At 46.0% G+C, this 27174-nt stretch overlaps 1 protein-coding gene across 3 annotated transcripts in view; it reads left to right on the top strand.

The window, feature by feature from the left end:
- The window catches only part of LOC308311622 (neuropilin-2-like), a 100491-nt gene that overhangs the window by 27601 nt on the left and 45716 nt on the right, over positions 1 to 27174 (top strand). For all 3 annotated transcript variants that reach the window (XM_080758383.1, XM_080758382.1, XM_080758384.1), the window contains exons 3-7: positions 1545 to 1726; positions 18715 to 18945; positions 22441 to 22596; positions 24452 to 24621; positions 26484 to 26639. In XM_080758383.1, coding sequence (XP_080614509.1) covers positions 1545 to 1726; positions 18715 to 18945; positions 22441 to 22596; positions 24452 to 24621; positions 26484 to 26639 — 895 coding nt within the window. The remainder of the gene's footprint in view (positions 1 to 1544; positions 1727 to 18714; positions 18946 to 22440; positions 22597 to 24451; positions 24622 to 26483; positions 26640 to 27174) is intronic.

The raw sequence follows: 27174 nt of genomic DNA, 5'->3' as shown, positions 1-27174 counted from the left end.
CCCCCCCCTGCCCCCACCTGATAGTTTATGTTTTTATTATTTGTATCCAGGCGGTCCCGGTGCTCCTTACTTTTTCATGAGCCTCGCGGTCTATTTTCGAGCCAGCTTATTAATAAGTCCGCCCAGCTGTCTATTTGTGCATGTCTTCTCTCCGTGCAAGATGCTCGTTCTTTGTTGTTTGTCTCTCATGGCTCGTCTCTCTCTCTTTCTGTCTCCTCATAGATCAAAGCCTGGTGGCTTTGGAGATTGGATCTCACCAACGGATATTAGATTCTTGTCCCCCGTGCAAACCGGGGCGCCGAATCCCTGAGAGTTCGATGTTTATACTGGACGTGTCAAATGGGTTTTTTTTGGGAGGCTTTATAAGGTGCAAGCACTTTCAGGCGGTGCTTTTGAAAGGGAGCCAAGTTATGTGGGGGAGATATATTTATTTGTGACTGCGCCTGGACGCCTTGTACGCTAGCCAGTCCCCCGCGCGCGAACCCCCGGGCCCGATAAATAGCAGCGAACCTGTCTTGCTTTTTATTAGCCTAGCCCTCGTAACATTCTCTCTCTACCTCCCCTCTCGTCCCTATACGTCCGTCTCCGCTTCTCTCTCCTCTCCGTCTCTCTTTTTCTTAGTTTACTCGAACCAATTAAGTTACCAATTGGTAGCACCTGAGAGTTATGCCTTGCCTTGTTGTGCTATACTTTAGTTTTTTGTGTATACTTTGTTTGCACCGCGGTGTGAGCTTGCAACTAACAAGGCTTTAAATATCCACCGTACTTGAAATGATGATTCCCTAATGGTATGACGTCTGCTAAAAGAAATAGAAAGGAGTGGAGAAGTCCTTCTCCCTGTTCAGTTCAGTGTCAGACGGGTCTAGGGAAAGTTCCAACTAACATTGCGTATAGTAGTTTTATATGTTCACGCAGACATAACTTTACATTCCATTTTCAGCAAGTTGTACAATAAGCTTAGTATTTGTAGGGTGTCCTCAAAATGTGATTTTGATGAAGTGATACGAAACATATTAATCACAGAGAGAGTTTACCCATTAAACCCCCGGGAAAGCATCCGTGTCATTTTAGATTTTATACCTTGCATAAGAAAAAAAAAAAAAGAAATTGCTCACAGCACATTTGTAGAATCGGTTAACCCATTTAGACCTGAGAATGATTCTACAAATGTCTTCTACTGTAAATGTCAGTCGTTCTCAAATAATTATATGCATTTGGCTTCCGACCCCCGTCTGAAAATATGTTGTTCCAGGAACCCTCCTCCCAGAAGCAAAGATTTGAGTTAAAAATGTTCGCTCTGAAAGAATATATATTCAAAGATTTTTGCCACTTCACGATTTTTCAAAAATAGCAGACCTACAAGCTCGTAGCGCGCCACTCGGAGGCACGCTATGAGCTTGTAGATCTGCTATTTTTCAATAGCTGAATTATAACAATGCTTAAAACACCAAAAGGGGTTCCCGCCCCAAAATGGCTTATAAACTACACATAGCGTTTGCATTAAAACATATACCAACAAATTAACAATGCTTATTTATTGTTAGGTACGACTTCATCGAGATCCGCGACGGCAACTCTGAAACGGCGGGCGTCCTGGGCCGCCATTGCAGCAACATCGCCCCGGCGCCCATCATCTCCTCCGGAGCCTCCCTGCAGATTCGCTTCGTCTCGGACTACGCCCACCAGGGGGCAGGCTTCTCCCTGCGCTACGAGATCTTCAAGACGGGTGAGTGTGTGTGTGTGTGTGAGCGGGCCGGCGGGCGTCGGGATTTCTTCCAAAGCTCCAGTCTTGGGTCTTGGTGTTGCTGCGTGGGTGTCGGACATGGGCAGTTGGATCAGGAGGCAGAGTGGGTTGGTGTGGTTTCCCCTGCTGTTAAGGGTTAATGTGTGTGTGTGTGTGTGTGTGTGTGTACTCAGATCCTCCACTCTCAAACTCATTGCAGTCCCCCCTTCAAATCTGAAAACAAAACGTGATCGGGCTTTCTCTGTAGCTGGACCTACACTTTGGAATAATCTTCCACTCCACATCAAGGCTAGCCCCACCCTGGAGTTTTTTAAATCAAACCTGAAAACACACCTTTTTATAGTCTGGCTTTTAATACAGTGTGAAGTTTTAGTGTTTATTGTTCTATGTTTTTGTTTTTTTGGCCAGTTTTTTTTCGATTGTATTACTGTACTGTTTTATTATTGCACTGTGATAGACTACGGTCTACCTGTTCTGGAAAGCACTTTGGGTCAACTGCTGTTGTTTTTAAATGTGCTATATAAATACACTTGACTTGACTTGACTTGTGTGTGGATGGGTGAAGTCAAGTCCTTTGGATAAATGCGATAAATACGCTGCATACCATCAATGCATTTACAATACATGGAGCCTGCAGGTGATAAAAGGACTAAATGGTTTTGAGTTGCTATTGTTCTGTACATTTTGAAGAGGAGACTCATGGTTGTGGAGAGGGAGCGCGATTCTGTCTCCGTCAGGAGACATAGTGTAGCTTTTAGCTGCATGCTCAAAATGCTCACCTCTAATGCTCAGCTCACTCATAATAGAAGTACGATATTAATCTTTGCTGACCCGTAGCCGGTATGCAGCCGGTTATTATCTGCTGTCGTGCCCTATTTAAAAACGGTATGCGTCGTTGACTCGTTGCTGTCGGGCAGAAACCTTGTATCTCCGTTCCCCTCTAAATGAATGTCACGTTGTGAGCTTCCATGTCTGCTGTTAATGTTTTTGCTTTTCTAAGTGAACGTGTGTGAAGTGTGTATGTGTGTAACTGTCGAACCAATGACAAGTATTAAACAATTTATCATTTAGGCATTCAGCTCTTTATCCAGAGCGAGTTGCAGTAAGCAAATACACATTTACATACGCATGTAAATACATACGCCAAAATCCAAAAGGACGGTGTAGTATAGTACCCAAGTATGTCCTTCGAAAATAACAGTTTCGGACATGCAAGTTTTCCACCCCGACAGCGACAAAATATAGTCGACCTCGTTGCATTAGCCGTTTGAACCGTCAAATATTGACTTCTGAACCGCAGTTCACCCGACAGGGTCACCCTCTGTCTGAGACATCCATTCTCTACTTAGTGTCACTGAACTTGAAACAGTTCAACTTCCATCTTTGTGTTGTGTTGTGTGTGTGTGTGTGTGTGTGTGTGTGTGTGTGTGTGTGTGTGTGTGTGTGTGTGTGTGTGTGTGTGTGTGTGTGTGTGTGTGTGTGTGTGTGTGTGTGTGTGTGTGTGTGTGTGTGTGTGTGTGTGTGTGTGCGCAAATCTTCCTTTTTTTCCGGGCCCCCTTTGGCTAACGACCTGTGACTTTGTGATCTCTCACCCCGCCTTGCATTGGGGCGCGCATAAGCACAGACGACACGCTCGGAGCGATTAACATCAACGGAGAGGGACGTGCGCTTAAACACGAGTTTTACTGCAACCGGTGCGGTGGGTGGGTGGGGAGGAAGTTTTTGTTGTGACTTTTCATTGCCACAGTGGAATCTGTGGAATGCTCGTTTAACCCATTTAGGCCTGACATCGAAATTTAAAAAATGTCTTCTAAATCCTAATCCTGGCAGTTTTCTGAAATACCTCTTGTTTTTGTATCAGTGGTGCTCAATATTTCATGTCAAGGAACCCAAAAATTATCATCATCATCATCATCATCATCATCACTCTACTCTAGCTACACTGTTGCATTCAAATGTTGATTGAAGTACAAAAGTATTGGGATCAAAACATATACTTAAAGCACACAAATCACTCGTCAAGCAGAATCGCACATTTCAGAATAATGCATAATAATTTGCATTGGTATTCATTTGAAGGTGGACTTGTTTACCACCACCCACCCTCATCAGTATAGTTGTATCTTAACTAGAATGATCAAATATAGGGTGCCACGTTAAAAGTACAATGTTGTTGATTCCCAGTGGTGGAAAGCAACTAAATACATTTACTTAAGTACTGTACAATTTTGAGGTATTTGTACTTTAAACCAAATATTGTACTTTTACTTCCCCACAACATGTATTTGAAAATTTGGATCATTGGTAAATTCAGGGTTTGAATGTTGGGCTACCATTGAAAACCTCTAATGCAAAAAAAATAAATCACATTTGAATTGTGTGACAAACTAGGGGTTATTCGTGATTCTGAACCCATTTCAAGCATTAGTTTGGCATGGAAAAACACTCCTTGGACTAAAAACCATAGTCCACTTGCCCAAATGTGATGACCTCATCACATTTATGAAGAAAAAAAACCTTGAACGATTACTATTGCAATTTGTTTTGGGTCAAATCTTAGATTGACTGGCCTATCTTTCCACCACTGCCAGTTCTTGGAGGCACTGCGCTGCCTCTCTGCATGCATTCTCTGTGTTTACCGTGCTGCTTGTGATGCGCTCTGCATGAGAGCGTCTGCTAAATGTCTACATTGTTGTAATTCGACATAAAAACATGACTATGATGATGATGTAGGAGGGCACTCTCCAGCGGTTTTGGCGAGATGGAGTGGGAGGGGCTTTTAAAGGTCAAAGGTCTTATGGGAGGAGGAGGGGGAGATTGATGGAGGCTGGCGGAATGGAATGTCCCCGGAGGTCGTCTGAGAGCCGCCCGCGCGCGTGCACGATTCCACGCACGCTGCAGGTGGACACGCACACACATACACGCACGCACGCACGCACGCGGTTAGCGTCCACATTATGGTGGCAAAAAAGTTTTTTACAAAGTACACTCTCGAACACATCCTTTAGTATGTCGTCTCTGTCGGGTGCAAACCTCATAATGTCCAAAACTGTTACTTATCAGGGTTCAAATAAAAAGTAGCAGATCTACAAGCTCAATGTGTGTCGCTTCGTGCCACATTTCGATGTTGTAGATCTGCTACTGTTGTTGTTTTTGAATAACGATATGTTTTTGCTACATATTGTGATTATGTCACTGTCAGGCCAGGTTTCTGAACTGTCCACTGGACTAAGGACTATAGAAGATAGGTTGAAAATGGGTGACATGGTCCTGTAGCAAAAAGTGTTTCTCATCAGAGATGGATGTAAGCAGACGCCTCATGCTGTATATGTGCCTAAAAAAGATCTGTGTTTTACATCCAAACAGTATGACCTAGATTCCTTCTTTTTTTTTTGGCGTGGATTATGTAGCCTGTTGCCATGGTTTTGATTAGATCCTGCTATGTATCCAGGGATGTATAGGACGTGGGAGAGAGAGACAGATGGACCGTGGAGAGGTAGAGACTAGAGTGATGAAGGGAAAGATAAAGGGACTCGCCCCTTGGAACTTCTTGCTGTTTGTTTTGCTAGATGCTCGTGAGCCTATCCAGATGTGTGTTGGTGGTTGGTTGTTCACAAATCCCATGGATGCCATTTGGAATAGCAGGTTGTTTAAAGACCGCTGCTATGGGTCTGATGTTTACCTGACATTCTAGTGTACTTCATCATGTGTCGACGAGAGTCAATGCCATTTACTGTACGTCGACCTCGCTCTCGGTAAGTTGCTCGGGATGAGCGCGCCAGAGCGCCTGCTTAATGCCTAGGCGGTAATTGCAAATGGTTCCCGGAGCGCATGTGTTAATTATGGCATTTCCTTCTAATCATGAGCTGTTTGCGTTAGCGTGGCAGGCCCGGGCCAAAGGCCTTTCCCACCGAAACACAAAACAACAGACACACACACACACACACACACACAGAGCCCCATGCGGCGCCCAGGAGGTCTGGAGCTTTTTTTTGTCGCCTTTATTTGTTTGCTTGTTTACGTGTGTGCGTGTGGAGTGGAATGCGGGCGCCACATGTGTGCGTCACGTGGGAATGGACGCAGCGTGTGTGTGTGTGTGTGTGTGTGGGTGTGTGTGTGTTACTATACTTGTGAGGGCCAAATGTCCCATCATGTAGAGTATAATTTGAGAAATAGACGGACTAATTTCCTGGTCGTCACAAGAGAAAAACATAGTTTTACTAAGAAAACTAATATATTTGGGAAGTTAGACATAGAATTCAATTCAAGGGTTTAAGGTTAGTATTAGTCATTTTAGAGGTTAAGGCATGAGATTAGGCATTTAGAAGTTGGAGGTTATAGGGTTCGAGTTATGCCCGGTTTATTGGGTCAGCGCTTGGTTAGCTTGCCGTTGTCACACCCCGAAAATAGCTGATCTACAAGCTTGGCGAGCTTGTACGCCTTGCTTGTAATGCCTTTTTTGAACCGTAACGCCTAACGTTAAGACTTAGAAAAGGGCATTTGTGAAATTGATATACTGTATATATCCGTAAAATGTATGTCCAGAAATATATTCCTAAAATGTATGTCCTAAAATGTACTCGTAAAATGTACATCCATATTTTTTATGTGCTCACAAGTATAGTAATACAAGCATGCGCACGTATGTGTGTGTGTGTGCTTGTGCGCGTGCGCACTCGCGTGCGCGCGCGTGTGTGTTTTTAAGGGGTGCGTCCGAATGTGATAGACATCTTAGGTCAACACACAGCGGGGAGGTGCACGCTTCCCCCTGTTCTTAAACACACAGTACACACACTCCAACATGCATTTTTACCATTGACCATGCAATGACTACAAATCTGTTTGAAGACAGAGCATGTGTTGTACTGTGTGTGAATTTGGAAATGTCACACGAGAGGGGGTATGTGTTTATGCGGTATATCAGGGGTCTTCAATGGTTCTTTCTGTCAGGCCAACTAGGACCCCTTAGCCGAGAGAGAGATGAAGCAGGGGCCCCGACTACATGTTGTAAACATTTAAATGTCATGGACCTTTTTTGACCGCACTGTCACCCATTGTTGGAGGGTTGCGTAGATTACATTCATTTATATCTTTTCGATTATAATATGTATAATCTATACATCTATATACATCTATATATATATATAATATGTATAATCTAATCTATCTAAAGATTATGAGATATATTAGATTGGTGTCTATTTTCAGACATTAAACCACTGTCTTAAACCCTAATATTAAACTTTACCTTTGTCACCCCTCTACACCAAGCCTCTTTGACGAACATAGCCGTAAATATTTTTTTAATGCTAAAAAATACAAAAGAATACCAAAAAGCTCAAAAAGATGTACAAGCTTGCAGCATTGGCACAAAGTTGACACGCCGTAAGCTTGTAAATCCCGGTTTGAATGGGTTTCTAATGCTTTACATTTATGAAACGCACTAAACCTAAACAATTTTCAAGACTTTTGAAAGTGGACGAAATAGCATATCTACAAGCTCACAGTGTGACGTGATGTGAGCTATATTTGCTTATTTTGCGAGTCCCAGTCATGTGACAAAGTATAAGGCTGCGTTCACACTGGCAGATGCAAAATATACAAAGATGCAAAGCTGCACAGCATATTTGTATCTTTGTAGCTGAAGTTGAAACTACAGTAGCTCATCTTTTTTTGTAGATTTGTAGCTTTTGCAGCAGCTACAACTGTCAGATGCATCTTTGTGTCTTCACCGCGTGAAATTCCGTGAATGCAAAATAACTGGGCAGTGGTTCCCAAAGTGGGGTCCGGGGACCCCCAGGGATCCTTGAGGGAGTTCCAAGGGGTCCCCAGCTAAATGATAGTTTGGAACCAAATGGACCCTTATGGGTCTGTAACTCTGAGAGTGTACGAATGGCCAAAAAGTCAGTTTTTCATTCGGTTTTCCAAAAAACGCGCTCTGTGTGCAGGGACCTTAACGGGTCCATTTGGTTCCATTTGTACACCCACATTATACACCTTCCCTAATGATTATCTGGTTTCAGTATTTATTTATGGTGTATTGTCTCTATCATTAAGGTTATTGTACCAGTCCATTTATATTGGGGGTCGGGAGGGGGAGGGGGTCCTGAGACACTGTCAAAGCATCTCCGGGGGTCTCTGGCCAAAAACGTTGAGAACCCCGACCTGACTTGCAGTATACATTACAGACACAACACAAACTATGGAGATAGATTCTGCCCCACAGCGATGTCACATTATACACGCCATCGGTAATTAGCGACATCAGATTATGATTTGCTTGTTTATTCATTTCATTGGCTCAGTGACCACATAGTGTGTAGTGTTACTGGAAGGGGAGCGGGGGCCGTTGCCAAGGCAACACAAACATTTCCTGCACACTGGCTTGCCTATACTTGTTATTAGTTACCACATGATTATCTAATTTACTGTGTCGTGTAACCACCGAGTGGCGCGCTATACGAGCTGGTAGGTCTGCTATTTTTGAAAAATGTGGCGCAAATTTGGAATATATTTTTTCAGAACGAACGTTTTTAACTCTAATCTTTGCTTCTGGGGGGTTCCTGGAACAACACCCTGACACCACATTTATTTCCCCAAGACATCTAACAGCACCGCACTGCAGATCGGCAACACTGATGGAAGGCCTCTCGTCCAATCCAATGTCTTGGTTTTGACGGAAAACTGTATAAATAATAATATCCGACTGCTTTGACCATTTAGCCTGCAGTTGTTTTTGTATACGTACTGCACTGTACTGTACTGTACTGTACTGTACTGTACTGTACTGTACTGTACTGTACTGTACTGTACTGTACTGTACTGTACTGTACTGTATGTGTGTGTAAGGTGGGGGTACAGTGCGTCAGGCTAATTATCTCCAGTGATGTGAACTTGTGAAGTGCTGACCCCCATGATTCGGGGGTTCAATGTGACCCCGTCCCGCTACCTCAGGGGGAGTCCGGGGGGGGGGGGGGGGGGGGGACCCAAAAAAACATCCCCTCCATCCGATCCCCTCACACACACACACACACACACACACACACACACACACACACACACACACACACACACGTGCGATCACGCCCTAATCCGACCGTACAGTGAGAGTGCACCGCCCCCACCTCCTTTTATTGTTGTGGCCTACTTTACTCATGCGTGTTTAACCCTTTATTCAGTCGAGAGAATCCCCCCGACGACACGCACACACACACAACCCGCCCACTTTCCCTCTCTCTCACACACACACACACACAGACGCTCTTAAAGTCACGTGTTGCCGGCGCTGTTACCACGGCTACAGGGAGCAGACTTGCCCCCCATTGTTGCCCGCGGATGGCAAGACGGCGGGGCCGTTCGGTAGCCAATCCCGTGTCCCCGTGGATTGTAGGGTTAAACACCCCCCCCCCACACATGCCTCGACCGCTGGGATCGACCCGCTGGCACACGCCATCTTGTACGGTCGCGGAGTCGTCTGGCACGCCGCCGCCGGGCCTGGAGTGGACCCCCGACCGCGTGCCAGTCGACACCGCCCGTCATCCCCCCCCACCCTCGCACCGCGCCTTTGCTGGTCGGATTGAATCACGGTCATCGGGGGGGTAGCCCCCCCCCCTGCCTCCTGTACAGTGGTGTTTCTTGATCAGTTTTTTGTAATTTCAAGGACCCCCCGCTTTGATTTGCATTACATCTACACTGTAAAAAGCCTCAGCGTTGATGCAACTCTGAGAGCGTGCAAAACGTGTAACCAAATGGACCTGTACATACGTAAAGGCCCGGTTGTTTCCATTTCCACACACCATCTATTTGCACATACAGTATACTCTATAGTACAGTTAGTACTAGAGTTAGTTTGAGTTAGTTAGTTTTCGTCACCAATAACTTGCAGAGTCTCTGGTAGGACGCTCTGAAAGAGTATCCTATACTGACCCATGACCCAGCTGGCCACTCATCAAATGATTGGCTCAGTAATAATAATAATAATACAACTTTATTTGTATAGCACCTTTCATGACATGAAATGCAGCTCAAAGTGCTTTACAGAGCAATGGAGAAAGAAAGAAAAGAAAAGCAAGGCATGAACATTAAAAAAACAAGAGCAGTAATGCAATACAGTGAGGACATGAATAACCAAAAAACGAAAAAGATCAATTAAAAGCAAGAGTGAAGAAGTGGGTCTTGAGCTGTGCTTTAAAAATGTCTACAGAGGCTGCCTGTCGAAGGTACAGTGGGAGTTAGTTCCAATGTCAAGTAATGCCACAAAAACTAAATAAGTCATTTTGTCTTTGTCTGTACTTTGTAGTTCCCCCCCCGTGGTCCCCAAACCTCACTTTGACAAACACAGTGCCCCCCCCCCAGACCCCCTTATGACAGTGATGTCTGCCCCCCCACACACACACACACACACACACACACACACACACACACACACACACACACACACACACACACACACACACACACTAGAGTTCATGAAATGTCCATGGAAGGGGGACAGGGGGAGGGGGTGTAGTTTGACCATGTGCTCTGAGGCGAAGGAATGTCAAACATTTCGGATGTTCCCAGTCGGCGGGGAGTCTGGCTTCAGTGGATCCGTTTGTTTGCGTGGGCGCTTCATGGATGATTTGCCGTGTCTTTGGCCTCTTCCTAAAAAGAAGAAAAACGAATGAATAAATAATAATGATGATAGTTTAATATTGTTTTGTTTCCGAAACTATTTATTTATTCATCTTTTTTAGGCTCTTATTGCGGCGCGGCGATGCAGAAGTCCGATTGGGGCGTGGCAGACACAAAGCATACGCGGGGTGACAGGAAGAAGGAGAGGGGGGGAAAACAGGAAGGAAAAAATACCTCTTGCAAGACGGGCGGCGGGTGCGCCTGAGGTGAAATTAAAAACGAGACCCCCATAAATAACCCAGAGAGTGGTCTCCTTCGCTCCACTGCACTGCACTGCACTCAGAGGTGTGTGTGTGTGTGTGTGGGTGGGGGTAGGGCGGGGGGGAGTCCATATTTTGGGTGTATAGGTCGGCGTGCAGGGTCTCTCTCTCAACCTTTTCTGGACCGCTTGAGGGTCCATTTGGTTCCATTTGTATACACACTCTCAGACCAAGTCTTTGCCACGGACACATTTAGCCCGTGCACGGACACATTGCTGACCGCTGTGGTGCGCCACACTACTCCAGTGCCTGACAAACAAACTGCCTGTATAGTGGGAACTGAGTTCTTGTGTTGCTATAGTAAACACGGGGCAACGTTACATCTGTGAACTGTATGCCTTTTAACCTGGAACTAGAAAACAAACTGCAAGAAAGCAGCCTATGAAGGCTTATGGTTTCATCTCCCCCCCCCCCCCCACCCCCCCACCCATTCAAGTGGTTCAAAACAAAACAAAAAGGCGGTCTTGCGAGTCGACGAGAGGATTCCATTCCACAGCGGCACACACATAGCTGAGGCGTCATGGCCGAGTGGCCGTGTCTTACAATGAACATTCCTCACTATTTATATATTTTTTTAAAAAGCCCCATACCAGCGTCTCTTCTCCTCTGCTGCCCCGCGTGACGTCTCCCATAAATGTACCGTGATGGGTGGTGTTCCACCTGAACTGAAGCCGCACCCACGGCTGTTGTTGCATGATAAAGGGGGAGGGGTTAGGGGACCCTAAATATAAAGGGAAGACATCATTGCACATAACAACCACACCAAGGGTTCTAATGAAGTAGGCTACTGTCACCTCATAAACACATGAAAAACTATCAATCAATTTGGGCATTTGGCAGACGCTCAGCGACTTACAGTAAGCGAGAACAACACAAGGTAATAAATCATAGAAATAGTCATCAAGGATCACAAGTATGGTAAGACCTAACATCTGTCTAACAGTAGACTATCTGTACAACACTACATAATAATATGCTATAAATTACATATTTTAGCCATTCATTTACAGGAAATTGAAAAACTTTTTTTTTGTACTTTTTTTTTGATAGCACATACGGTACAGACAAGACACAGGATGGAAAGTCACGCAACAAACCTGCCGCCAGGCTCTGGAATCTAACCTGGGACATGCTGTCAATAGAGCATCGCAGTCCCGCCCCCTTTCATGACTACACCAGGCCCAGGAAATAGTTCCCAATGCATTTTCCCCATAGACATTTCAAAACGTATTTATTTAAAGACCTTATAAGCGTCGTACAAAGCCAACTCTTGACAAATCATGACGACAAACACAATATTTTAGACCAAACAAATAATTACAAAGAAGGAAAACAACAAAAAAAGTGTTGTAACCTGCCGTTTTCTTCTTCTTTCTAATTATTTGTTCAGCCCGGAAAATTGTGTTCATTGTCATGATTTGTCATGACAAGAGTTGGCTTTGTCCGCGGCGTAAACGTCTTTAAATAAATACTTTCTGAAAAGTCTGAGGAAAATGAACGGGGATTTATTTTCCGGGTCTCTCGAGGGGGCGGGACTGCGACGCTCTATTGTGTCAAAGGCAAGAAACCATTGGTTCAGTAAGGGATAATGTCTGCCTATAGGTGGTCATTGTAGGGAGATAATTCACTGACAGGCTAGGCCAGGGGTGGCCACACTTTTTTGACTTGAGAGCCAAACTTTTCAAAATGACCAGCTCAACAGGATCTACCCATAGAAAAAATATTAGCCCAATGCTGGAAATAGTTTAAAAGAAATGTACCAGAGGGGTCTTTGAATAGCGGCGCTGGTGTTATAATTAAGACAAATGCACTTGGAATGGAACAAATTTGAGTGGGGAAAATGGAATTGGTAGAGTTTCTTTTTTGTATAATAACTTTGGAATGCTACTCACGTTTGGGTGAAAATAAAGTAGTCCTATCACAATGTGGGTTTGAGCTGAACAGGATGTAAATTCATCAAGTCACTTTAATTCAAGTGGCAGATGCCAAATAATTAAATTACAAAATGTTTAGGGGCATATACCATGTGTTCCACCTGCACAGCCTTTGTACTTTTGGGCACTCCTGGCATATAGGGTGATTAACCAGGGTGTTTAGCTGCTAGCTAGGGTTGGTAGCTAGTGATTAACCACCGACAGGGTGGTTAATCACCCTGGAGGTGAATAATGGCTGTCATGTTGGAAACGGCAGGAAATCAAGCGGGGCGCCAGCATGCAGGCGCTCCGAGGCTTTGATTAGCCAGCGGTCTGTTATCAAGAAATAACAGACCACTGAATTCAGCGATTGAGCAATCAGAATCAAGCATTCAACCAAGCCGTGTCGTAAAACACACAGGCACGCAACCACATTCGCTTTAAAAATGTTTTCTTTTAAAGAGCGGGAAAATATAGCCGACCCACAAGCTCGTATTTGTTGCTATTTTTGCGTGGCACTCTTCTACGCTGGTTTCTTTTTCTTTTTTCCTGAACCCCTGTCTTCTAATTCTGGAAGGTTGTTGTTGTTCCACTCCACTCCACAGCGTGTGTGCACACACACACACACACACACACACACACACACACACACACACACACACACACACACACACACACACAGCCAGTGACTCCTCTTCGGAGTCACTGGCTGACAAACACCAGAACGCACACATCACACGCACGACATTAAAACACCCTCGAGAGGTTTTTTGGCAGAACCGCACAGGATGCGCTCACGCGGGGGACTGTCTGCTATATACAGCGTGTGTGTGTGTGTGTGTATGTGTGTGCGTGCACACGCTCGCGCGCGCACGCTACAGCAGGTGTATGCCCGGGTGGAGGCCGACAGGTAGAGGTGAGCGCCAGCAGATGCACGCAAGGGTAGAGGTGACTCCTCTGTGTCTCAGAGAAGGGGAGAGAGAGAGAGACAGAGAGAGAGAGAGGAGGGAGGAGGGGTTTCCTCTGACACAACATGAGTAGCGGTCTCTTCATCAGCCACTCATGTGTGACAGTCAAACAGTTTCTACCCAGCAACCGACTCTCTCACCGACCTACCCCCTCACCCATGTCTGCCATCATATTTGCCAGCAGACAGCTCTTGCCGTAAGGCGTGTGTGCTTGTTCGTGTGTGTGTGCGCATGTGTGTGTGCATGTGTGTGTCTGCGTGCGCTCGTGTGCCTGGAAGTCAGGGGGGGGGGTTTGTTTTTGTCGTGTTCACACACTGTGTGCTAATCAGCGCTAACGCAGATAGCTAGGTACTCATGCATATATAGTTACGAAGAATCTCGCCCGCGCGCACGTGCACACGGCCACATGTGAACATGCGCGCGAGCACGCACCTTGGGCACATGTGGAGCAGCTGGTTCCGCGCACACCCGATATAGCAGGGACACACACACACACACACACACACACACACACACACACACACATTATAGGATGAGGAAGCGTGGTGGTGTCCCACTGTGCTCTCATTGAAGTTTGTGTCAGTGTGTGCATATACAGTATACTGCAGGCGTGACCCAGTAAGGAAGCAGGCCACTGTGTTACTGGGCCTGACACACACACACACACACACACACACACACACACACACTGGGGAGACTGACACGAATACACACACACACACACACACACACACACACACACACACACACACACACTGGGGAGACTGACACGAACACACACACACATTCCATGCATACACACTACACACGCACGATCATACACACATACAGTACGTACGCACACATGCAAGAATACAGACTGACTGACTGGCTGACAGACAGACACACATCCGAAATACACACATCCGAAATACACACATCTCAAACTGCACAAGCGCTGACATTCATTGCATGCGATTACATACTACTCGGCAAGCATGCAATAGGGAGACACGCACGCACGCGCACAGACACACACACCTGCAGAATGCACTCAATGCCCACCCACGCAGTGCACTAGCACACGCAGTACAGCAGAGTAAGAGTACACATACAGATACATGCACGGGAGCTCTCATGATTCATTCATCCCTGTGCGTTCTCACTTGTTTTCGCCAGACATAGGACCATGATTCATTGCGGTTTCATGCTTACAAGTTACGCCATTAATGGAATCTCTCTCAGTGTGTGTGTGTGTGTGTGTTAGAGTTGTATGTATCGGAAAGCTTTTAGAGTGCTATATAATATGCTCTACTCACGCACGCACAGGCACACGCGCGCACGCACATGGGTAAGGTGAGCAGGGAGATAGCAACAGTAGCTCGCTGTAAATTGCAGCCATACTTCAATGTACCATCTTCCCGTGTGTGTGTGTCTGTGTGGGCGGGCAGGCTGGTTCCTATAGCTATAGCGCAGAGATGATTGAGGTCCTGGTGTATTAATATCTGTGTGTGTGCGTGCGTGCGTGTGTGTGTGTGGCTCTTAATGTGTGTGGGAGGAGGCTGATGTGTATATACAGTACAGTACTCGATGTATTCAATATACCTCATGTAAGGAAGGGTGGGTAGATTCAAGGAAGGAAAACATATGCAATCGTAATGGTTGTGTGAGCAAGATAAATAGCATTTATATGAGAGAGAGAGAGAGAGAGAGAGAGAGAGACCCCACAAGCGATAAGGAGTGACAGCAAGTGAGAGACGGGGAGTGAGTGTCTCCAGTCTGCATATCTCTTTCTCTCTCTCTCTCTCTCTCTCTCTCTGTCTCTCTCTCAGATTGGGGTTAGCTCCATGTCATTAACACAGTGTAGAAAGAGACAGAGAGACAGACAGACGGACGGACGGCGGGGTCTGCCATGGGCCAGCCTATAACGGACCCATGCAGGGTCTGCTCTTTTATAGGCTGTGTCTGATGATAGTAACGAGGCCCTGGTGCCATGGAGGAATGTAACCGGTAACACACGCCTCTGTTATTAATGCTGCTTGGGCCCGCTATGGAATACCGCAGTGCAACACCAATGCCTGGGGGGGGGGGTCTGTCTCTCTCTCTCTGTGTGTTAGGGTATTAAGCAACACCTAGTCGACTAGTAAATACATGTACAAATAAATAAGTAAATGTACAAATATGTATTCCCCCCCCCCCCAAAAAAAAAGGTGCATAATAGGTAGTTAAACGACTAGTTGACTAGTCAACTAGTCAACTAAAAATGACTAGAAGTGTGTGTGTGTGTGTGTGTGTGTGTGTGTGTGTGTGTGCGTGTGTGCGTGTGTGTGTGTTATGCTTTAGCTATTGAAAAATCACACCTGTGGGAACCGAGTGGTGCAACTCCCCTCTCTCTCCCCCCCTCCTCTCTCTCTCTCTCTCTCTCATTAACAGGCAACAGTGCAGTACAGCGCCCCTACTGGTACATACTGGTGCTCATTAACGTCACATGAACATAGACACGAACATTGCTGTTCCTTGGAGTGGTTGCACCACTCAAAAATAGCGCTTGAAAAATCGAAGAACGACTGACATAGAAACATAGCTTTTTCAGAAAACTGTCAGGATGTAGAAGACCTTTTTAGAATCTGATCTCAGGTCAAAATGGGTTAATTGAATCTGATTGAATTGATTCAGCAGAGAACTAATGAAAGGCAAAAAGCTAAATGAGTCGACGTGTGTGCGTCCGTACGTGTGTCCCCTATCGGTAGTTTTTACATGATTCCTATTGCGTCCACGCACATATTTGTATAGTCACCCCTGTGTTTATTTATCCAAGCAAACTCCAGCGTGTGTGTGTGTGTGTGTGTGTGTGTGTGTGCGTGTGCATGCGTGGGTGCGTGCGTATGCTTACGTGTGTGAAAGTGGCATCTCGTTGGCGTGCCGCTTCATAAACACTCAGGCGTGACTCATGGCGCCCCGGCGGGGGCAGCGGAGCAGTGGCTGATGGGAAAATGATGTGAGCCGCACAGCTGCTGCTGCTGCTGCCGCGGCTCAAGGTGAGCCGCCCGGAGCGCATAAATCTGCATGGCTAATGAGGGGCCGCACAGGGCCCACTTAGCCCATTCTGACCTGAGATCAGATTCTAAAAACGTCTGTTTGAAAATGACAGTTTTCTGAAAAAGCTATGTTTCTATGTCAGTCGTTCTTCGATTTTTCTAAAATAGCAGACCTACAAGCTCGTAGCGCGCCACTCGGTGGCGCGCTATGAGCTTGTAGATCTGCTTTTTTTCAATAGCTAAAGCATAGCATAATGCTAACACCAAAAGGGGTTCCTGCCCAAAATGGATTAAACCACTTATGCAACACTGGTATACCCACCTCTGAGAGAGAGAGAGAGGGAGAGAGACGGAATGAATGACAAAGATCATGTAAATTCATACCAGCAGTTCTCAGACTTTTTCCATGTAAAGGACTTATTTAATTTTGACCCCCCCCCCCCTCCCCCATCTGAGAATTATTTCGTGCCAGGGAACCTCCCCTGTACAAGATTTGTGTTGTCAAAATGTGTCCATTCCAATATATTCCCCCCCCTGTTCAAGATTGTTTTGAAAATAGCCGACGTATATTGGATTTAAAGTGATCGTTAGATTGATGTTGACGCTGTATTCAATTATTTTGATGGTTGGCCCCCTGAAACTATATGCATTCATCAATCGGTTTAATGCTGGCATCCCACTATTTGGGCATGTAATTACAGGTGGCAACTGTACTACATTCCTATTCCTTTTTTCAAATTCAGCCCATGTACAACTACATGCTCACATGCATACAGTACTGTATATGATGCCTGAAAGAGACACAGAGAAGGACACAGAGAGAGAGAGACACAATAAGTGTGTGAGTGTATGAATATGGATGGCGTTTTAGTATTTTAAAAACCAAATATGTGGCGGCGCGAGGGAGAGGAGAGAGCTTGTCGCTTTGCATATGAAGTGTCTCCGCTCCTGTGTTTTCACTGCGTTTGAACATTAAAGAGCTGTGGAAATGGGACTGTTGCTGTTTTGTTTGTGCAGCAGACTGTGGCTCATGGGCGCTTTGGGGGAGAGAGAGAGAGAGAGCGAACACAGTGAACAGACTAGAGCTATTATCCCGCTTTTGTGGTGCGCGTGAACGCCACGTTAGACACGCCCACTCGAGCGCTCACCTAGCCACGTTCGCTAGCCGCTTCCGCTAGCATTGTGGAAACCGTGCGTGTATATGTTTGTGTGCGCATGTTTTTACATCCGTGATAAAGGATACGCAATGCGTTCGCCCAAGTGCGGTGTGTGTGTGTGTGTGTGTGTGTGTGTGTGTGTGTGTGTTTGTGCACGTGCGTGTGTGTCAGAGATAAACGACTTGCGCGAAACACCCTCTGCAAGTCAGAGAAGATATCCTTACTTGATCGATTGCTTATGCCTTGTTTGTAACCCCCATGCACATGCACACGCACGCACACACACGCACACACACCTCGCTGTTTGACTGGATGGACGCTTATCCACCTTAACCCTGAGTTAGTACATGGCGGCACATTGTTTTCTGTAGCGGAAATAGCAGATTTACAAGCTCACAAGATGTCGCTCTGAATTGAATGGAATTGAGTATAAATGAACCTGCATTCGCCCTGCAGTCCCCCTCCTAAACCCCCCACTCTCTTCTTCCCTTTCTTTGTTTCTTGGGAAAAAAATAGTGCGATCGGAACTATGCACAAAAAACGAATCCCACCCACCCACCAGTGTGATGTGACAATGGAGATGATTCTGATTCTGTAACGAAGCGGTTCCCAAAGTGGGGTCCGGGGACCCCCAGAGGTACCTGAGGGAGTTCCACGGGGTCCCCAGCTAAATGATAGTTTGGAACCAAATGGACCATTATGGGTCTGTAACTCTAAATTTAGAGTGTACAAATTAACAGTCGTTTTACAATATAAATTGGGGTACCAGAGGTAGAAATGCCATTACATCGGGGGTCCGTAGCCTAATGTGTGTGAAAATCACTGCTAGAGCCGTAAAAACCTTCCCTTATCGGGGTCACTGGCTCAAATTGGGGGTTCCTTGCCCTTTAATACATATGTTGATTTGGGGGTCCTTGACACGAAAAAGTTTGGGAACTACTGGTGTATCGAAGCTATAACGCTGATTCTTCTCCCCACGCAGGGTCGGAGTTCTGCTTCCGTAACTTCACCAGCCCGTCGGGTATGATCGACTCTCCGGGGTTCCCCGACAAGTACCCTCACAACCTGGAGTGCTCCTACATGATCATCGCCCCGCCGCACATGGACGTCACGCTCACCTTCCTGACCTTCGACCTGGAGAACGACCCCCTGCTGGTGGGCGAGGGCGACTGCAAGTACGACTGGCTGGACGTCTGGGACGGGCTGCCGCAGGGTGAGCGCTCGATGCCGCACGCACACACACACACACGCACGCACGCACACACACACACACACACACGCACGCACAAACACTCACACACGTGATTGAATTACTATACTTGTGAGGCAGGGCAGGGGCCATCCATATCTCCATACACGGACAAATGTGTCCGTGGGAAAGACTTGGTCTTGTCAAATTCTCGATTTTCTTTTTTTTACACGCCATAATGTTCTTTTTTGATCCGATTTCAAGTCTCCAGGTTTTCTTCATAATCTATGCCACGTATTTTCTATGACACATGTACATGTACATTGTACAGTCAGTTACAAACCTGTCATGGTCATTCGGTCCTATCTCTTTATGTATTTCTGTTTAATATATTAATGTCCACTCATTCTGTACGTCCGTTACAAAAAAAGGTAAAAGTCTAAAATGTCCACCACAAGCCAGCATGGCGATGACTAAACTACTACAAATGCCTTCTAAATAAGTAAGCTCTTAAAGTTCCTCATGTCGGACAAGGACCACCGTCCGAGAAAAATGATACCTGATATTTGTCCGCCGATACACTTTTCCCACGTGCTAATGTTGCATACCACTGTTCAATTTCCTCACCCGGCCCGCTTATCTCGTGCTTTTGATACGGGGCTGGCATTCCTGTACATTACACGGAGGAAACATGATTTCACACGGGACCCCCCCCACCCCCCCCATCTCTCTCCTCTCGGAGGCCCCGGACGGAGAGAGAGCTTCGTTCCCAGGCCCCGGCCCGGCACTTCCCTCCTCCATAATGGCACCCTTCATCACCCCGTCCTCCTTCTCCTCCTGTCCTCCCTCGCCCCCCCACTCGCTCCCTTCCTTATCACCTTAGAGAGCTTCCTTCCTCCTCGCCAAAGTGAGCTGCCAACCTGGACACCCTGCACGGGAGTCAGTGGTGAAGTAACTAAGTGCATCTACTCATTTTCAACATTTTACAATGTCATTAATATAGCTTATAGAGTTGTTGCCTAGAACTGGATGTTCATCTCAGTACATCTCAGTGACATCACAAAGATGTACTTCATAATGTTACTGATCAGTTTCAGACCTCCAGTTCTAGGCAACACGGAATGGGAGGACTTTAAGAATATATATATATTTCCACAAAACAACTCTATATTAATGACATGGTAAAATGTTGAAAATGAGTGGTATTCCCCTTTAAGGGCTAGCGTACTTAAGTGCAACTTTCAGGTATTTTCTTTTACTTTAGTGCAGTATTTACCCTTTTTAGATACTTCCACTACATTCTTGTTTGTGTTACTAGACATACATGAACCACTTAAGCTCTCTCTATATATAAATATTTATATATATATTGTATATATATCTACAAGGTCACACTCACAACGTGTCGCGAGGAGTACTTTTACATTTGGTACTTTAAGTACATTTCTATGCCAATACTTTTGTACTTTTACCGCTGGGAGTTTTGCAGCAAAACAACAAGGGAGAGAGAGAGAGAGAGAAAAAAAGAGGCCTATCGGGCGAGATCAGGAACCGAGTGGCGAAGAGGAAACCATTTAAGGAGGTTATCAAAGGCCTTTGATAATGACCGCCCCGACAAGGGGAGGGGGGGGGGGGGGGGGGTTAGTGAGGTACTCAAGCTAGCTGATGATAGCTACGTGTAGCGAGTAGGGTGGATGTAATTTCCTGTCTACGGCCTCCCTCTGTCTGTCTGTCTGTCTGTCTGTCTGTCTGTCTGTCTGTCTGTCGGTGTCTCCTGTCGACTGTCTTTCCTTTCAGTTCTCTCTCTCTCTCTCTCTCTCTCTCTCTCTCCTCCCATTACTACTCGCTTTCAAAAAGGGAGTGTGGTTTTAAAAAATTCCAATTACAGACACACCCCCCCCTCCCCCCCCCCCCCCCCCTTTTCCCCCGAAGCTTTGATTATTGGAAACCATTTAAGTCGTTGCCTGTTGTAAATTGGGCGGGAAACGAGGCCACTGAGCCAGTTCCTGTGAACGCAGTGCGCTGATGTGAACGGAGGATGGGAGAGGAAGGGACGAAGGAAGGAAGGAAATAAGGAAAAGTTGGAGAGCGCCGTAATTAATGGCCGTGTGTGTGTGTGCGTGTGCGTGCGCACGTGCGTGGACAGCTTGCAATAAGCGAGTGATTCCAAACCCATAATATAACACACACACTGGCGACCACGCACGCACACACACACACACACACACACACACACACACACACACACACACAAACACACGTCGCACGTATACCTGAGCAAAAGTTTAACCATGAGGAGTTGGTAGTAACTATAGTCAGGATGTGACACATTCCCGATCCAACCTTTAAAGCACACCGGCCTTTCCTTAAAAGTGTCAGCTTTTAGCAAAAGGCTGAGCTGCGCTTCAAAAGTGTCTTTTTTTTTTTTTTCTAAGCATTTCACACACCCAAACACACACACACACGTGCACACTCGCACGTGCACACACACATAGCAGCAGCCGTGATCTTGCTACTAAACAGAGAATGACCTCATACCCCCGAAGAGCTGGCGGAGAACAATCACAGCATCGCCTTAAAAAGAAAAGAGACCAGATAAGCTTTGTACCGTTTTCACCAAGGTGCTTTTAGTAGAAGGCTGCTTCTTTATTTTTATCTCCTTCAAAAAGGCTTATTTAAATTGCTATTTAAATTACATACTGTATGAAGGCTATTCAAAGGCTCTTTAAATCTGTCCAACAACAACATAAAAAAGGGAACAGAAAATTGATGCCTAATCATCCCAGAGAAGATAAAGGGAAATGTTAAATTGAAGCTAAATCGTTTCTTTATTTTTATTTTTATTTTTATCTCAGCCTTTGGGAATCTTCGTTTAACCCATTTTGGGCGGGAACCACTTTTGGTGTTTTAACTAAGCATTATGTTCAGGCCTAAATGGGTTAATCTGTGTTCTGCTGTTGATGTACTGTACTGTGCTGTACTGTACACCCCAAGGGTGGTAGAGAGATGGAGATTAGAGTCGTATTGTACAGCATAATGGGCTGATCGATTAACCAAATGGACCCTCCTGTATATAGCGTCCCGATTCTGTGGCGGGCGTTCCATAAAACGCGTTGCCTCGCGACAGAGCGTTTATGTACAGTACTGCACCTGCATATCTGATGGTAATGTTCTAAAATGCTATATACACACAGTACTGTGTATACTGTTTACATGCATATATATTTTAGCTTTATTTATTTTACCTGTTATTTGTCCCGGTTTTTGTCTAGTCTCTCTTACTCCAAAAAAACCCACTTCTACCACTTCTTTACACGTAATTCAATTGAACGCAAAGTGAGCTTGTAGAGCTGCTATTTTCAAAGTTTTTCAAATACGTTTATAAGGGGGGGGGGGGGGGATAAATAATTGGACCCCCAGTGTGCAGCCCTGTTAAGGGGTTAAGGGGAGGGGCGTCCTTGAATGTTTTCATGTTTTAACTTTCTGTTATGTGTGTGTTTGTGCGTGTTCGTGTGTCAGTGGGCCCTCTGATTGGTCGATACTGCGGCACCAAGATCCCTCCGGAGATCCAGTCGTCGTCGGGCCTGCTGTCTCTGTCCTTCCACACCGACATGGCGGTGGCTAAAGATGGCTTCTCTGCACGATACAACATGACACACAAGGAAGTCAGCGACTGTGAGTGTCTCTGTGTGTGTGCGTGTGTGTGTGTGTGTGTGTGTGTGTGTGTGTGTGTGTGTGTGTGTGTGTGTGTGTGTGTGTGTGTGTGTGTGTGTGTGTGTGTGTGTGTGTGTGTGTGTGTGTGTGTGTGTGTGTGTGAGCGTGCGCGCGCGTGTGTGTGTGCGCGCGTGTGCGTATTTGTATCCCCATCTCTCCTGTCTCTCAACTTTTCAGTCTGTTTTGTTTTCCATCCGTCTCTGCCGACACTCTCACCCTCTCTCTCTCTCTCTCTCTCTCTCCGACTCTCCTTCCCTCCACCAGTTCTATATTCCAATCTCTCTGTCTGTCTCGCTCTCGGGCTCTTAAGAGAACATCCGCTCTTAAAAAGGGGAGCTCGTTTTGTTTTCATCAAGAATATAGAAACCGACTTCACCTCAATCCACCTCGGCCCGGCTCCACCTGCATTAATTTGTCATCCCCTCTCCTCCTCCTCCTCCTCCTCCTCCCTCTGTCTTCCTCCTCCATCTCTCTCTCTCTCTCTCTCTCTCTCTCTCTCTTTCTATCCCATCTTAGCTGGCTCTGAAATGCAGTAGTGCTGCAACAAAATGATTTATATATCAATGAATTATGTTGAACTGAACCATTACTGTATGACGTTAGTTGAAGTAAGCCAATATACAAGCCCACAAGTTTGTTAATCTGTTTTAATTACGGTAATACTTTTTGGGCTATAGTGCCATGCTGAAAATAGGGACTGGTTATTAATCGATTATTTAATGAAATTATTGATTGAGTTTGGTTACCCCCTTGAGCTCTGAAATGCAGTGGCACAGTTCCATATCGCCTCCCTTTATTTTCCTTTTACCACACGAATCAGGTCATTTGGTGAAAGTACCAGTAGGTGAAAATAATATGTGAACGTATGGGCATAAATAGTGTATCTTCGCGAGTTTGTACACGTTTGCAGATGTGCTGTTTTTTGGGATGTACAGTCAGCGACCGCTGAAAGTACATCGTCCAAAGTCAGTGCTTTTCAACCTGTGAGTCTAAAGACCTGTGGGTCAGATAATTATTATCAAATAATATGTATCTGTGGATCCGAGTCAAACTAAATATAATGTCCCTTGAGTCTCAACTCCTACAATTGCAAGTGCTCCGGTTCATATACAGTACAAGTGTTTCGGGGGAGTCGTGGCCTGAGAATTTGGAGCAACACTTGTCTAATTCATATAGTTGGTTTTTCTGTGCACCGTGCATTTCCCATGAAATTCCCCCCAAAGCCATTAAAATGCTACCGAACAACTGAGTCAACATTGACTGCACATCACAGCTCCGGATGTCACGGATGTTTGCGTTTCATTTGTACAACGGTGCTTTTTTAATATTAGTAATAGTATTATTTCTGACGAGCACTATCTCAAGCAAGGCCCATGTGTACGTCTGCAAAGCTGGTTCACATACCGCATACTGAAATGAAGCGGAATTCAGCAGATTCTTCCAAAATCAAACAAACCGCAGTGTGTTTTGGAGAATGCTTGGCAGTAATATATACAGTGAGTCATAGTCTGTGTTCCTTTTCTTCTGACTCCCCTCTCTCTCTCTCTCTCTCTCTCTCTCTCTCTCTGAATGATTGATTGATTGATTGATTGATTGATTGAATGTCTCACTAATGATAATGTGGCACAGTGATGCATTTTAATTCAGTGCACAAATGTCTTTACCACTGTGGCTGCTGTGCATAGAGGCTATTTTAATGTGTCCAATCGTAATGTTTTTATGTCATTTTTAATTGTAGATGGGGAATCGAGGAGGGGAATCTCTCTCTCTCTCTCCCTGGCTAACAAAGCTGATGTCTCTCTCTCTCCACACACAGCGTTCCACTGCAGCACGATGTTCGGCCTGGAGTCGGGTAAGATCAGCGACGACCAGATCAGCGCCTCGTCGTCCTTCTACGACGGCCGCTGGTCGCCGCGCCAGGCCCGCCTCAACAACCACGACAACGCCTGGACGCCGGCCGAGGACAGCAACAAGGAGTACATACAGGTCAGTAACACACACACACACACACACACACACACACACACACACACACACACACACACGTGTGTTTTGGAGATATAGATTAATATAGAGTAAGGTCTTACAGAAAACAGCGAGTTGAGAAAACAGGCTTGAAAGGTTCACTTCTGTGGACTCTAACATTACACCTAGCTACATGTCATTTTGGATAAAATAAAATAAAATAAAAACAGTTTTTCTCATCTCCTGAACAGAACAGTCCTGCCGCCATGACTGTCTCTGTGTCAAAAAGAGTCACCTTTGGTCTACTGTAACAGGAAACCAAGAATGGATGGTAAGAGGCCAAGTTAAACTGGTATATACCATGCAGTGTACCGGAGTACCTGAAGCACAGGAGACTAATCTCTCCTATAAGGGAGTACATGCCGTAGGTCCGGGTTCAAATTGGGGGGATCATCCGGGATCTGTTTTCCTGGTCAAAGCGGTGATTGTAGCAGAACATCCACTGCCAGAATCCTAACATAATATCTTACTTGGACGAGAGGGATTGGGAAGATTCCCGCCGGTCCTGGATGATTGGTTTCCCGTGTGGGAGAGAGAGAGAGAGAGAGAGGGAGAGGGAGAGAGAGGGAGGGAGAGAGAGAGGGAGAGGGAGATACGCTGGTTTGAATCCAGGAAGGTTACACAAGCAAAGGAGTGAAATGTTTTTCTGGCGAGAGGGTGGGAATAAATATTATGGCTGGCTCTTCATAATACTGACATCTCATACAGTCTATGCAGAGGACACCAGGACCACACACACACACGCACGCAGGCAGGCAGGCGCACGCACGCAGGCACACACACACACACATACTCACACGCACGCATGCATACACACACACATGCACGCACACACGGGCTAGCAGGAAATGGAGGAGCTGTTTGCTGTTGATAAGGAAATCTGTCCACACACTCAATCTCTCTCTCTCTCTCTCTCTCTCTGTGTTGAACGACCCTTGATTGATGAGGGCGCTCTTAAGGAATGCATTGGAACGCTACACCATTGATCTTTGCCTCCGGCTCTGCTCTGCACGCTCTCACGCACGCACGCAAGCCCGCGCACTCACACTATAGCACACTCAGCAGTAGGTGACGGCGGGGTGTCCGTCCGCCCGCTGTGTTTGTGTGTGACGGATAGACGCAGCAGCTGGTGTGTGTCTATAATGTCTACATTAGCTACGTAACACTACGGTGCACTCTCACTGTTCTGATGGCTTCTGTTCTGTTGACTTCGACGATAGCCGAAATCTTAAACCGCTTTTATTTTGGATTATAATCCCAGATTCCGATTCTAATCAAAACAAGCTTTATTTTTCGTCCGATTTATTTTTATATACAAAGAAATGTGGCTAAAGCCAAAATCTGACCCAAAGATTTGTAATCATAGGTGTCTTGCTGTTCTGTTCTAAAGATCCATCACGATATCTCAATGAAACATTAGCCTCAGAGTCGTGTAATCTGGACCTGAGTTTGACCGTCACTGGATCGCTTTTTCCTCCCTCTGAACCAAATCTCTTTGGCAAAAATAGCCGATCTACAAGCTCACAACGTGGCACAACGTGACACGTTGTGAGCTTGCAGATCGGCTATTTTCTGCTGACATCCTCCCCCCACCTCCCCCGAGAATATGGGGTGCATATCTTTTGGTCTGACGTCCGACAGCCTCCCCCAAACCCTGACCTAACCCTGACCTAACCCTGTCCTAACCCTGACCTAACCCTGACCAAACCCTGACCTAACCCTGTCCTAACCCTGACCTAACCCTGACCTAACCCTGACCTAACCCTGTCCTAACCCTGACCTAACCCTGACCTAACCCTGACCGCAACCTTTTGACCTGCCAGGTGGACCTGCACTTCCTGAAGGTGCTGACGGGCATCGCCACGCAGGGCGCCGTCTCCAAGGAGACGCAGAAGTCCTACTACGTCACCACCTTCAAGCTGGAGGTCAGCACCAACGGAGAGGACTGGATGGTGTACCGCCACGGCAAGAACCACAAGGTAGCGCCCCCCCCCCCCCCACGCACACACACACACGGGCGCACACACGGGTCCACACATGCGTCCGTCACACGACGTATATGCATGTACTGCGCTGACATTAATAATGCATTCATTCAATATTCTCACCACATGTACAACGTCATGTTTTTGTGTAATGAATGAATAAACATATCTGTGAATGAATGCATGGATGGATGGTTATATTTCAGCCTTAAGCCACGTACAGTGTAATGGTGCGTTCACACGGGCAGACGCAAAGACGAACGGGAGTACCATTTGGAGCAGCTACTGTACATGCAAAATTGCGTCATGTCGCTGGCTTCCATTGACAATGAATGGTAGACTGTATCTTTTGCGACTGCCCATGTGAACCACATACGGTACTGCGACCTTAATTATGAACTCAATTTGGACCGGCAAACATGTCCACGATATATAAAGCGAAATGTGGGCCCGTGGGAATGAGTTTGCTGCTCCAAATGTGATGTTTTTTTTGTTTTTTTTTTCGTTTTGGAAGGAAGAAAGTAAACAC

Source organism: Protomyctophum bolini, assembly GCF_963924005.1.
Source record: "Protomyctophum bolini genome assembly, chromosome: 24".
In the NCBI taxonomy this organism is placed as follows: domain Eukaryota; kingdom Metazoa; phylum Chordata; class Actinopteri; order Myctophiformes; family Myctophidae; genus Protomyctophum; species Protomyctophum bolini.
This window is presented reverse-complemented; position numbering and strand designations above follow the sequence as displayed.